The sequence below is a fragment of the Erigeron canadensis genome, chromosome 3 (genome assembly GCF_010389155.1).
Source record: "Erigeron canadensis isolate Cc75 chromosome 3, C_canadensis_v1, whole genome shotgun sequence".
Lineage (NCBI taxonomy): Eukaryota > Viridiplantae > Streptophyta > Magnoliopsida > Asterales > Asteraceae > Erigeron > Erigeron canadensis.
In genome coordinates, this window is record NC_057763.1 from 1,077,690 (window position 1) to 1,092,843 (window position 15,154).

A 15,154-nucleotide genomic window follows, 5' to 3' on the forward strand; every position below is an offset into this window, starting at 1 on the left:
ATGACAGTATTTTTCTATCTTTTCACTTTTTCACATTGTAGTGGTTGTTCAACTCACCTAATGATGTTGAAACGGCTATATTTCATGCATTAATGATGGATGTATATACACATATACATATACATGCATGTGCATATGTATTCATGTGTTGCATGTTTTCCCAAACATATATACTGCCATCTCCAAGACATCTAACATGTACCCAAACTACCAAGGATTTGGTTCCAACTAGGCTTTGTGTATTGTTTAAAAAGTAATTTATAAATGACTACTTTGTACTATGTAGTTATAAATTTCAAGAAACATAAAACTACTTAAGACCATTTTTAGTCAAAGTTTAAAGATTCACAAACTGGTTAAGAACTAGAACTTCAAGGAACACATGAAATAGTGATTATAGTTAAAGAGAGACAACTTATTATTCGGATAGCATTAAGGTTACCCGTGTACAGAAGCCTCAGAAATGTTCTTATAAATCTAAGGCTATGGATTACAAACTATTCAAGAAGATATATGAAGCAAAAAAAACTCATCTGTAAGCGTTGATCCATCAAGGATAGCTAGGAGGATAATATGTGTTTGGTGAAGATCTCAAATGAGCCATTGAAGGCGATAATGATGATGATTGACCGGATCGTATACTCCACTTGCCAAGATCTCCATTAGTCCAATTTTGAAATCGACCATCATGGAACAACGATGAATTACCACCACCACCACCACCACCATATGGATGAGTAGATCTTTGTGATGGGTACATAGGATAAACCGGGTTCATTTGTTTCTGATTCTTTTTCAAATACTCATTTCGCATACAATCATCAGCTTCAATTTCAGGGGAATCATCAATGATGATGATCTCCTGATCAACAGATTTGGAACTTGAAGTGACATTATAAACATTAGTCCCACCTACTGCTTGAAAATCAAGAATGTTATGACCATGGTATGACCTTGCCTGAGAATCCGCAGGTCCAAGGTAAGGACCACCATGATCATAATGATCCATAGGTTCCAAGAAACCACCATGAATAGGCTGCAAGTCAACATGACTTCTCCTAGTACTCGATGTATGAACATTGAAATCGTGATATTCATTCCCATTTTGGTACTTGTGGCTAAAGATCACAGGTAATTGAGGATGTTGTTGACTTGATTGAGGTTGTCTATATTCATCTTCATCAGTCTTGGCCACGGTTAAATTCTTTCCCATTAACCTCAGAACTGGTTTAGAAGGGCTGACAGCAGAACCAGGTACTGGTGAAGCGGAATAATTGTTTGGCGGCGGAAACATCTCAGGTTTGAAGTCAAAAGCACTTGGAATGCTCCTGTTAGGTTCAACCGGTTGTTTTCTTGAAATACACGAATCTTGATAGTTGAAAGCAACCTCCTTTCTTGAGCAACAACAAGGCTGATCATTCTTAAAACTATTATGAGATAAACCCCTTTCTGTGAACCCCATATCACCATTAACAAAGGATCTTTTATATGCATCATCTTGCACAGAAGTAGATCTTGAATTAGAGACGGTTGAAACCGGAGAATTGGACATGGAATCATGATCCATGGTATCATGAAGATGCTGGTTTTCATTTGACAGAACTCTATTTGTTTGAATATGTTCCTCAGTAACCATTTCTCCACCGGGGCTGGCGGGCAAGAATGATCCAGGTGGTCCAGGAATAGGTATAGGATCGACCTCTTGGAAGTAATTTTCTTGTTTCTCAACATCATCTGGAGCACGGTTAGTTGAACATAATTGATCTTCATATAGCCCAATGCGCTCCTGCTTTGAAAACTCTGCATTGAAAGTGCTGCTTAAATCCATAAAACTCGGGGCTGGAAGAATACACACTTGGTCAACATTGGATAATAATGTCTCATTTCTAACAGATTCTAATTCATCCCCATTCACACTTTGAATCCCCTCAGAAGATTCTTCATTTGAACTTTTTGAAGCCGGGTGTTCTTCCATATTAGATTGCTCTTCTAAAGAATCTTGAGATGGCCCATCACCAGATACGTTGTTCAATAAGCCACAGACCCGAGACTTCCCCAAAGCTGTAAACTTTCTTTTCAAATTGATCTTGGCAGCTGGGAATGAAATATTCTTGTCCAAATATTGCATCTTCTTATCTGTAGATTTATCAGCCCCATCAGAATATTGTGATGGAATTGCATCCGGAGAACCACAATCATCAAAGTTGTCTTCATTGTCGTCATCGTCACTTTGCATACATATGTCTTCCTTTCCAAACTCAACTATCTTATTAGTCCTTAGAGGCTGCCTAGATAACGAAGAACTTCTCAATTTCTTCCTAATTTGAGAATAAGGCACCTTATCAAATGAGCTTTGAGGAGTTCCCAAATCACATTCTGAAAAAGACCTTTCACTTTCAACAAGCAAATCTTTCATTTCATGAGATTTTGATTCCACTCTTAGTTTCTTGCCACTGAACTTTTTCAACAGACCGGTTCGCTTAGAGCATGCCCATGGTGGTCTTGTAATAGCCAAATCAGCCAATTTCATAGGCTCTCTGCAAGGTTTATCTTTTCTGAAATTTTCGGCCATGGCAACAGCCTCTCCTTGACCACTTGTCGCCTATCAATCAACAATATCAAAATTTTAATAATTCTCAACAGAAATATTGTATCTATTCATTGCACATCCAAGATGTGCAGTTAAGTAGTAATAACTAATTTAGAGCCAAAAGAATTTACCTGCGGCTTTGGTGAGCATAACTTTTGGGCATTACGAATAACTTTGCAATGCTTTTGTTGATGTTTCTGCTTATAATTATAGTTTTTTTTCTTGCCCATCGTAACTTTACTCCCTTTTACCCCCTTTACTAACTTCCGAGCTCGATTTTTTTCCAAGGAACTAGCTTTTGGCACAGATAAGATCCTAAACTTAGTGCCATTGGTGTCAATATACACATCACCTTCATTATTAGCAACTTTAGAAATAACAATATTAGTCGTTTTTCGCTCTTTTTTCTCTTCTTCAGGATTAAGTGTAGCAGGTCTTTGATATTTTTCTTTTTCTTCTTCCTCTTTTTCCTTCTCTTCTTCATCTTCTTCTTTGTCTTCTTCTTCCCCTTGAAACTGGCACTCTTGGTCGGGAAAACTCGAATTTGTAGCCCAACTTATACCATTTCTTCTATCAAGTTCCTCAACTGTACAATGTCGAGCTGTTTTGTAAATATCCACCATCAACCTCATCTTCCTAGGCTTGACTTTATATTTGACTATAACCTTGGGATTCTCGGTCCATTTCATGGTCCCCTCACCAGTCAAACACTGGTCAATGTGAGCGTTTAGGGTCGTGTTTGAAGATGATGAAAAGATCTTGCAAACTGGACAAACTTTTGAAGCCATGGTTTCAGAGACAATGAAATTGTTTGGAACAATATCCTCAACTCGCTCAACACCGGAATTCAACTTCATTACTAATCTACTCTTTTTAATGTGAATTGAAGCATTTTCGGTCTTTTGTGAAAAAGAAGATGGAGGTTTCTCCTTTGACTTTTGACCTTTTGAAACACTTGAATTTGTAGTTATTGACTTCAAGGGTAGTTTTTCCTTGGTTTTGGATTGATCATTTCCGAGCTTACAATCTAAACTGCTTACGAGTTCTTCATCGGTCAAAAGATTTTCAAAACTACTGCATCTAGTCAAAGATGAGTTATTTCTCAATGAATCAAGAGACTGGAAAGGTGGCAACAAATTCTTGACTCCATGTTTCAAGCAAAGTTGCAAACTTGTTGGAGAAAAAGGCCAATTACAGCCAATATCCTTGCTCCTTAAGCCGGAAACATAATCCCTATATGACAGTATAAATTCAAAAAGATAACCATTCAAACTTATGTACAAACTATATCACATGTAAACAGGTTTCAAAATCCATGAATCTAAAACAATAATCACCAAATAAAAACTAGCCATAAAATCACAAAACAAGATTTATGGTCAACATAAAGAAAGCATCAATAAAATTATATGAGTATATAAAACACAAAAAGACAAATCTTGATAAGAAATAAAATCAAAAGGAAAGGGCAGGCTAAGGACAAGATGATATATTTCCATGAAATCTGAGCCCAAGTACTTACTACCACTGGTCAAGAAATCTTGTTAACACTAGATTCATCAATCTTGGTTCTGACCCAGTAAAAAAAAATCAAATCTTGAAATAAATTACAGTCAGCAATAATGAATCTTGAAAGAGGGAATAGTAATCTTGGTTACCTTATAGAGAATTTAGGAAGTTGGTTGTTGATGATATCATCAAGATCAACATCTAAAGACTTCAGATCTATATAAGAAACCTTGATATCATTAGAGATATTTTGTTGTATTTGATGATGATGAGATGATGATGAAGGATCTGATGGTGGATGATGATCATCAATAATAATATTGGATATCATCTGCTGCTTATAATCTTATGTCTTCTTGTGCTGTTTAAACAGTCACAAGAACTCTCCTTCTCAACAACAACTGCTCCTTTAGCCTTCAGCATATATATAAGTATATATTATATATATATATAATATAACAAGACACTAACTTGTACTGTTCTCTCTCTAGCTTTCTCTCTCAAGATTTTTTTTCAAAATGAAAGCCCCACTTATCTGTTCAAAAGCATGCTTGGTTTAGATATGGATCATCATAAGATAACTCCAGAACAACTCATATTTTTCTTCAAATATATTGACATAGATATAGAAACCTGCAGTATAAAAGACCATATATTAGAACTATATTTTATGTGTAACTTGAAGCATCAAGATTAAAACTTTCTTTTTTAAAGAATCCATTTGAACAAGAAAAGAACCATATTAGTTGGCAATAGTACAATCCCACAAGCAAAAGATTGAAGTTTTATTATGTATATAGAGATGAAAAGTAAACTTCATTAAGTGTTATTTTATGTGAGTTGTAACATATATATCTCACATAAATCAAGTGGTAGATATAAATAAAAAGATAAACAAAAAAACAGGATTTTACAGCCAATATCCACTAACATCAACATCATTTCAATACAGAAATTTAGAGGTTAAATCAAGATGGGTGTCATAAAAATTTGAACTTTTTGTAAAAAAAGATTGACCCACAAGTTTATATTAACACAAGAGTCAAGATCTTCACTTCAAGATCTAATTGTATGAAGGTGGTTAAAAAAGAAGATTAGGGAGAAATATAGACCATATATGTAAAGTCAGATCTTTTTTGGTCTAGTAAATGAACAGTAAAGAACATATAAAAAAAAAATATCTTGTATTTAAATTCTAGAAAGTAAGAAAAATAAATAAATAAATGACCAAATTGAAATTGAAAAAAAAAACACATATCAAGTTCAAAAGATCATGAAATCATAAATACAAAGGCTGCAAATTTCAAACCTAGAACCATTCAAATTTACTTTTTTTTTTCTTTTCAATCTTTGGTACATAAAATTCAGTTCACACATCTAAACAAATTTTGAATAAGAAAGTCTTCATCACAAAGAAATTGGGTTTGAAAAAAAAAATAATTAACCAAGAAAAACTAGAAAAGATTACACATAAATTTTAAAAACCAAAAAAAAAAAAAATCAAGAAAGAATGAAAGAATCAACCAAACCTTGTCTTTTTTGAGCTTTTTGTCTTCTGGGTCAGTTGGAAAATGAGATAGAGATACAAAATGTTATATATGTATGTATGTAGATGTGTGTACAGAACAAAAGACTTTATAAAGAAAAAAACAAATATGAGAAGAAGATTAATTAGGGCAGGAAGGAAGAGCAGGAGCAACACCACTCACTCACACATCAAATACAAAGAAAGAGAGAAGCATCAGGTTCTTGTATTACCAACACAAAGTAAAACTTGAACCACTGATTCTATCAATGTGTATGTGTATGTGTATGTGTGTATGTGTTTTTTTTAATATATGTGTGTGAGAGAGAGATATAGAGATATAAAAATGAATAAAGTATAGTGTGATGAGAGATTGAGAGTTGATTTTGGTACTCTACAAAGCTGTCCTCTTAAACCTACCCTACAGCTCTTTCACAGTTTTATTTTTTTGAAAAAAGAATTTTAATATTGCTTGACAGTAGTAGTATTATTTAGTTATATAGTGAATTGTCACTTTTGTCCTTGATTTCTACATGGTTTTACTTATAGAAATGCTCCACTCATGGCTAAACGACAAGACATTCGACCTCTTAATTAAGACACCATTGTCCAAATACAATTCACCATGTATAATTTATGTACTCGTATGCACTAATACAATACAATGATCCTTTATGTACTCGTATGCACTAATACAATACAATTATATTAGGTTGGGGAGGGCTTCACCACCCCTCCCCTCCCCTCCCTGGATTTCCACTCTTTTTCCGCCCACTCCCTAAATGCACGGAATAATCATCCCTTCTCACCTTTTTTTATTTTCTATTTATTTTTATACAAGTAAATAAACACTAGTAAATTATAATTAACTAAAACAATACGTAAACATTACAATATACTAAAATTAATACATAAATATTACTAAAATTGTTAAAAAAAACATTACATAAACCTAAGCCTCGGAGTAATCCGAGTCCACGGTACTGTCACCGTCGTACGATGAATGTAACGATATGGTTCAGGAGACCCGGTAGCGGCACCAGGTTGACGTGATACATACTCCTCCTCCGGGTCAAAATAATAATTTACATGTTGTCCACCACCGACATTGCCTTGCGAGAATAACGCGTGGTCAAGTGTAGTTTTCAAAGTGTCAGAGGCGGCGTTAAGGTGATAAATAACGTTGTTTAGCCAGTCGATTTTTTGTTGAAGATATACAACATACTCAGCTTCGTCAGTGTTTTGAGCCACAAGAGATTGAATTCGATTGATTTCGACTATGTAAGTCGCCTTCTCGTCGATCACATCCTGAAGAATGGTGCTTACGTCGGAACGGTGTTTGTCGTCGTTGAGCATATGTGTTTGCATCGCCATCTTAATTTGCCTTAGGTCCATGATTTGTTAGTTTGTTCGTTTGTTTTGGTTTGATTTGATTTGGAGAAAAAAGAAAAAAGTTACAGAACAATGGAAAAATAGGAAGAAGAAGCAGAAGAAGAAAGAAATAGGAGAGAAGAAAACTAACGTTCAAATTTCATGTGGGCCTCGCATCCTTTTCTTTCTAACGTTCAATGGCATCGAGACAGATGTGGGGAGCGTGGTATCCAGGTCGGTCACCACCCAACCGGTACCACGGGGCAGTGTTTCCCCCGGTACCGGTGTTACCGGTACCACTCCGTCCACCCTTATAGGGCGAGATTTTTTCAAGTTAATCCCCTGACTTGAATCAAATTGATTTTTTCAAGTTGATTCGACCTTTGATTTTCACTAAATATTTTTAACTTAACTTCTCAAGTTAGAAGTAACTTGAGGGGATCTCCACCGGACATTATAACTTTACGGCCAGATTAAACAATATATAATAAATCTAGTATTATATAGGTCCAATAGCCAGGATAACATATTATTAAAATTACTTTGTAAATTTATTTTGTATTCTAGATAAATAAACTTTGACATATAAGTAATTGGCAAAAAAAGTTTCATTATAAATCTAAACCGACACAAAACAACAACACCACTACTAATCATGGTAAACCAATACAAGAATGATCTAACAACTACGACTATAAATATAACATAAGAAAATATATGATAAATTCTTTAGGCTCACGCTTAATGATATTACAATAATAGCAGTATCAGTGTTAATGGGTTGGTGTCTCATTGAGTCATTGGTAACGTCTACATTTATAGGAGTGGATTTTTAGGGAAGTTTTCAAGAGTCCCAAGTTTCATGCCAGACATGCGTAGTTCGAGCTTTGTATACTGCCCAGTAAAATGTCACTGTGTTGTCTCAAATGCTAACTCCTAACCACTAAACACTAACTCGCTGTCAAAAAAAAAAAAAAAATACCAGTATTAGTAATATTAATCCTAACACTGATAACAATAAAAATATATTAACTATATTAATTAACTTCATATTAAGTCATGTAGTTATTACTTTCTTTAATAAAGCAAATGGATGTGAACATTGTTATTTTTGTCTTCTCATGTTTTTATAGTATAAATAAAAGATATAGAAATTATATACGAAGTTCTATACTTGGTCCAGTGGAAGACATGCCATTTATTAGAGGAAAGGTCCCCAGTTCGAAACTGGGCACAATCCCTCCATAGTTTTGCTTTTGTTTTCTTTCAGTTTTTTAAATATTCATTTTAGCCCCTCATAATTTTACATGCATGACCATGAAGTTTTACATTTGATTATAGTATTATATAAAGTTTTGGTTTTAAATACATAATTTCATTTAATTGTATGTGTTTTTGTTTTGCTTTATTTATTAATTTTTTTTGTTTTTATAACTTTTATTCTTTATAGTATTTGACATGTGTTGTATTTTGTTGATTTATCACATTTTCTTTTTTATTAACAAATTTTAGTTTTCTTATATTAAAAAATTTAGTTGTGTTCAATAATTTTGTATTCTATGTATTTTATTTTATTTTTTGTTATGTATTTACCATCTTTAATTTTTTTATAACTTTTGTAATATTTTTGTTTTTTAAATTTTTTTTGCCTCACATAAATCTTTTTGAATTTGTAAAATTTATGTTCTCCTTTCTACTTTTTTAAACATTTTAGTATTTATACCTTTTTCACATGTAACATTTGGTTTTGCTGTAATTTTTTCACTTGGTTTCGTAATCCTTTTTGTTTTTTTTTTTCTTTTTTACTTTTTGCTTTTAGTATATTTTTTATGTACTTTTTTTAGTGATGTGGTTGTAGAATTGCCATTAAAAAGAAAAATGGATTCTCCAATGTTTTTTACCTTACGTTTAATTCCCGTAAATAGTTGCTTTACTTAGAATCAAATAAATAGTAAAAAGCACATGTTATCTTGAAATTTTTTATTTTTTATACACCCGCCCATGCATGTAATCATTTTCAGGAACCGATGCCGCCCATCGGGCGGGTTGAATCAACTAGTTATAAATATAGCTAAGTAAACAATTAATAAAAAAATAAAAATCAACCAAAAAAAAGCAAATCAATTTTGGGGTGACTTTGAACGCATGACCTAATGTCTATATAAGTATGGCAGATGATTTGTACACCATCTGTTTATGACCATACATCACCAAATGTGTTTTAGAGTGTTGTACAGTACAACATTATTTAGCATGTTTGGTGGTGTACGGTCAAAATCCAGTAGTGTACAGATCACTTCCCTATAAGTATACATACCAGCCACTCCAACCAAAATTAGTTTTGATAGTTGCTTAATATTTATCTTAAATAGGGTTGATTATTATAAAACAAACATTAAGGTAAAACAAATAAAATAAGATCTTAACCCTTGAATCATGATAAACTTGATGCACAAAAATTCACAAAACATTGATTCACGATGATTTTAATTATGCACGATAATTTTCAGTGAATAAAAATTTATTGTTTTATTTGTTTTACTTTAATACTTATTTTATTTTACTTAAAATCATCATCATATATATATATATATTTTGAAAAGTCAAGAATGACCACTAAATAATGTCCACGTCGATGTTACTTTTAACGCAAAATTATATAATTTTGATTTATTTAGACCTTTGGTTCTACTATTCTGAATCAATAAATTTAATTTTATTTCATATTACTTTGGATAAAATTACATATTATATTATTATTTATGTATATAAGTTATTATTTATTTAAGATAAAAAAAAAATAAGTACATTATAAAGGATCATTATAAGTCTACAATTAAAATTTTTACATCTAAGGATATATATGTCATTTGGCATTTTAATTTTAAGATAACTTTCCAAAAATAGTGGGCCTAAATCTTTATTTATAAACTATCACGGTATACGAGCAATGCAACAGTGGTGACTATGATGCAGTTTTGGTGGTGTCGACAACGGGTGATAATAACGACGACTATTGGTGGTAGTGGTCGTACTAATTGATGTAAAGATGATTGATATAAAGGGTAATGGAAATATATTAAACGATAAGGGACTAACGATTTAAATTAATTCATTAAGGAAAAGATGATCATTCACCTCTTTTCTTTTCCTAACTTTCAACAAGTGTGATAACCTTTATAATTTTCTTTTTTAAAATTGATAATTTTAAAAAATTGATATATCACTAACTACTACCTATAGATTGCAGGCATGGTTCGACTTTAGGCGGTTCCTAGATTTGGAACCAGGTCACATCCTTAGGATAGGAGTGACCAATGCAATCAATTCGGATGCTTGATATCTTTATGAGTGCAGAAAAAGCAAGTTTAAGGCCGCCCATTTCATAATAAAAAAAAAGGGAGGCCCTGATGCATTTGATCTCTTTTAGTTTGTCCCCGTAAAAGGGTATGGAGCTTCTGCTGAGCTATAACATGAGTGAAGAATGACTGTTAGAATTCTAAAAAAACACGGAGAACCGGAAGAAACAAGAGCTTTCATTTTTTTCAAGTTTTTTTGTTTTGTGTTCTCAACTAATATCTTGGGCGCTGACATTGCTGATGTGTGGCAGTATGGCATTGTTCTGTTGGTGGATATTACATTCTGCATTACTATTTGTGTTTTCTCATATCAGATTCTGTTGAGGTTTTTTTTTTTTTTTTTTATTCACAGTTTTTTTTGTTGTGTTCTCAACTAATATATTGCACGCTAACGCTGGGAAATGGTAATGGGAAATGGGACTGGTACCGGTACCAAGTTTTTAAGAAATATGGGACTCGTTACCATCAGTACCGGGATGGTACGTGACGGGACTGGTCCGATGCCCATCCCTAGACACTGTTTTCGTCCATCTTAACCCTTGCACCACTATTCGGATTTTGCCATATCATATCAGATTTTCTTGATTTTTGCATAGATTTTTTTGTTTTGTGTTATCAACTAATATATTAAGCATTGACACTCTTTTATTCATCCATCTTACACCTTGCACCACTATTTGGATTTTGTTATATCGGATCTTATTATCTTATCTAGGTTTTTTTTCCCGATTTTTCTTGATTTTTCTCACAAGATTTTTTTGCTTATATTTCAGCCAATGTATTGGAAATTTTTATATATTTTTCACGTCACAAACTTTTGAGCATAATTGTGGTATTGCTCTTTTATTCACTTTGAGTTTGTTTTCCCTAGTTTTTTTTTCTCTTTAAAACTTTTTGTTTTTTATATTTGAATACATTGTTTAATTCAAACCTAAACACTTCATATCTAATAATTTTCAGTGTAACTATAGTATTGTTTTTAGATACATATAAATTTGATATGACAAACATCGTAAGAAACATTTTTTGTGTTGCCTTTAACTTTTGTGATTGTAGATTTTTTTTCCTAAATTTTTTTTTTACCGAATATAAAACCTCACCAATAACAAACGCAAACACAATAATTAAAACCCCTCAACGCGGGGTTTACACTTCGTAGTATACTTGAAAGATGGTGCTAATGAATAGCAGTCGGTTACATGGCGCAACCTGATTGGTGCCACATGATCCCTAACATGTCGTTTGGATTTTTTCGTGTTGCATCTCCATTTCGTTTATTTTTTCTTCTTCGTTTTTTTGGTTTTTTGCACATTCCCCCTATCATCGTTTGGATTTTGCCATGTTGCATCTTGTTTCGTTTTTTTTTCTTCCTATTCTTGGTCTTGCACTCCCTTTCTTTTTGGATTTTTGGTCTTCATCTTAAATCCCCGTAACACCGTTTGGATTTTACGATGTTGCGTCACGTTTTATTATTATTATTATTTTTTATCAATGTTGCACCCCGTTTTAGGTTTTTTTTTTCTTATTCTTGATTTTTCACACTTCCGTTCTTTTTGGGTACTTTGCTTTCATCTTATATCCCAGTAACACTTTTTGGCTTTTGCAACGTAGCGCCACGTTTTTCTATTTTTTTTTATCTATTATTTATTTATGCTTATTTTTTGATTTCTTGCTATGAAATATGTTAAAAGTATCAATGATAAAATGGTTAATAATTAAAAAGTTGTAGATACAATACAATTACAGTATCATAACGAAACTAAAACCACTAGTTGTAATTAAGATAAGAGCGGCAAGGAGTGCCGGAGAAAAGGATGTGTCAAATATTGGGATTGAAGTCTCTAAAGTTGACCTAACTTTATAGGTAAAGTTAAATTAATTTTAACTTTTGGATTTAATCCAATGGTTAAGATTTAAACTTCAAATTTTAATCTTGACCATTAGATTTATTTTTTTATTTGAAATGTATATATTATTCACACACCCCGCCAAACCAAGGGTAAAAACATTAGAAAGCCATTAATTTACATCAAATTTACACTATTTCTCTCATTTTAACTTTCCAACTCTAGTTCTACTATTGTACCATAAAAAACTCGTTGACCTTAAACAAAGAATGACCTTTGCAACTCCAATTTCTGTCTCCGAATACTTGAGTTTGTTCCTTGCCTTCCATATATTCCAACATGCCACCATAACAATATATTTAAAAAATCGTTTTAGCTCTTTTGTCGAGTCTCATACGGTTATAAACAGAACCAGCTACTCCAATAAAGTTGATCTAACTTTGTCTATAAAGTTTGATCGACTTTAGAGAATTTTAATACTTTTCATATAGAGGTTTTGAAAAGGAAAATGATAAATCCTCTTAAAGCTTAGCCTAAAAATCTTCCTAATACTATAAAATTGTGACATGTGGTATCCACTAAATTTCTTTCCTAATCTTGCTCCGTGATTTTTACTACATGTCATCATCTAATAGTTAGGAGGATGTTTAGACTATTTTATTAGAAGGATTAACCATTTCCCTTTTGAAAATGCATGTATAAATGATGATGGTTTGGTATATACTATCTGCAGGCCCTTTTCTATATTTGGTGAAACCTAGAAGCAGTTTCTCTACCTTTGGTAAAGGTAAGGTTGTCTACATCTCAACCTCCCCCATACATCGTCGAAGAAGGTAATGGGACCCAAAACTCGTGAAAGACAACATTGAGAGTTACTTTACTTTATTATTATTATTATTATTATTATTATTATTATTATTATTATTATTATTATTATTATTATTATTACCGACCTTTGTTTAATATATTTTTTCGAACATTCACTTGCGGTACGATATCAGGAAAACCTCAATGTATAATGGTGAACCTTGCATGTACCATATAAAATGAGATATTGACTATGAGTCGTTATGAGGAAAAAACTCAAAGTTTGTCATCTCTCATGATTAAACTTAAGACACTGGTAAAACTAGATTGCTTATGACCAACTCTTTATATATATTTTTGGGTTGGTACTGACCAACTCGTAATAAATATTTTTGGGTTGATACTAAAACTCTATAAATATTTTAGGTTGAAGCTCTTATTTTAATTACAATTTTGAAGATGGTAGGAAAAATTTATCCCATTTGTATTAAGAAAGTAGAACTTGTTCGAAACGTATGAATTAACAATCAACAAATACTTTAAATAATATCGTGTTAGTGTAAAGGCTCTCTAAAGTCTAACCTCTCTTTGTCCTTGTGCAATTGTGCTTCGAACGTTTCTGAAAATGGTAAAAAGAAAGTAAAACTGGATTTAGCTTTCTAGTGGTATATGAGTATCCTTTAGTGTAAGTGGTGATTTTTATGGTGTACTAATCAACTACCGCCGCACCAAGCAAACTTATGTTTTAGAGTTTGAGAGCATCAAGCTGCATTATGTGATTTGCATGCGATGATCATTTAGGGAATTTACGATGATAATAGCCGACTATGGTGCCTCATTTGTAAGGGGCGTAAAATCAACAAAAAGTATTATCATTGAAGCAGGTGGGTTGTTGACCAAGTTCTATATGAAGGCCGTGAGAACACAATGCGTTGATCATGATTCATGACAAAGAGAGTCGGATGGCACCTCAACGAGTTCATCTGTCCATAATAGCGACCATGTACTCATGTGGTGAGTAGAGATGGCAAACAAACCCGTATCCGATGGGGAAAACCGAAACCCGATATTTTTGGGCCGGGTTCGGATCCGGGCATACGGGTCTAGGGCTGGGTATGGGGATGATTTTATTTTTTTTAGGAGGTTCGGGTGCGGTTTTAAAATAAAACCTGCATACCCAAAACCCGCCCCGTATCCGATGGGGAAAACCGAAACCTGACATTTTGTTCCGGGTTCGGATCGGGTATACGGGTCTAGGGCCGGTATGTGGATGATTTTAATTTTTTAGCAGGTTTGGGTACGGTTTTAAAATAAAACCCGCATACCCAAAACCCACCCCGAACTCGTATGCCCGCCATCTCACCACCTCTGATGCATGAAAACGGCAATCAGGTGCCGTCCCACGTACCGGAAACTCCCCGGGGACGGAAATGTGTACGGGGACGGCTGGAAACATTTCCGTCCCGTTTCTTGACCGTTTCCTTAAGTCAACGCCCATTTCTTGAACTGTTTCTATTTTTGGGACGTTTTTTAAAGGTTTCCAGAAGTCCTGGGTCGTTTCCGTGCATCAGAGTGGATCGATGGTGGTGATGGCTGTAAGTTTCGAACGACAGCAGCAGTAGGGGATAAGAATGAGCAGCAGTAATGGTTGTATGATCCGTTGGAATTGTGTATTGGTGGCAGTGGCGGATCCAATGTAGACAGAGGGTGGTCACCGCCCCACCCTCAACCCATATATACTATAAAAAAAATAATTCATGTGGTCGGCGGCGGAAGTTTTGATTTGCAGGTTTTGACAAAATAGAAGAAGATGTCATGCTTTCTAAGACTTATCCACTCAAGTCCTTTTTAATAATTTGAAGTTAGATAAATAAATTTGTTTGTACTTTATTAATTTTTATCCTTCAAGTTTAGAATTTGTTAATTTTACCCAATAATTACATTCCAATGTATATCTATATTTGTATTTATTTGGGATTGTTTGTTTTATGTTAAAATTATACAAAAATATGAAATTTATTACTTTCATATTAATAAACTTGGTATTTTTTTATGCTTATAATTTACTTTAATAGTTATAATTTAAAAAATTATTATTATTTTGGGGTTTGTAGTACATTATCTATAATATATATAGATTTTTTGA

The 15,154-nt window shown here is 33.1% G+C and overlaps 1 protein-coding gene across 1 annotated transcript; it reads right to left on the reverse strand.

Annotated features, from left to right (window-relative positions):
* Positions 1-370: 370 nt before the first annotated feature.
* LOC122590928 lies at positions 371-5,923 on the reverse strand. The gene is made up of 4 exons (XM_043763105.1): positions 5,629-5,923; positions 4,249-4,732; positions 2,722-3,823; positions 371-2,602 (listed from the first exon to the last, which is right to left on the reverse strand). Exons 2-4 carry the CDS (start codon positions 4,428-4,430, stop codon positions 551-553), a joined length of 3,336 nt encoding a protein of 1,111 aa, XP_043619040.1. The 5' UTR covers positions 4,431-4,732; positions 5,629-5,923; the 3' UTR covers positions 371-550.
* Between the last annotated feature and the right edge of the window lie 9,231 nt (positions 5,924-15,154).

Excerpts from the sequence above, each read along its gene's own strand:
- LOC122590928 (XM_043763105.1), bottom strand. The coding sequence starts at position 4,430 with ATGATATCCAATATTATTATTGATGATCATCATCCACCATCAGATCCT. Across the intron at positions 3,824-4,248 it reads CTTCCTAAATTCTCTATAAG|GGATTATGTTTCCGGCTTAA; the intron begins GTAACCAAGATT and ends ACTGTCATATAG. Across the intron at positions 2,603-2,721 it reads TATGCTCACCAAAGCCGCAG|GCGACAAGTGGTCAAGGAGA; the intron begins GTAAATTCTTTT and ends GTTGATTGATAG.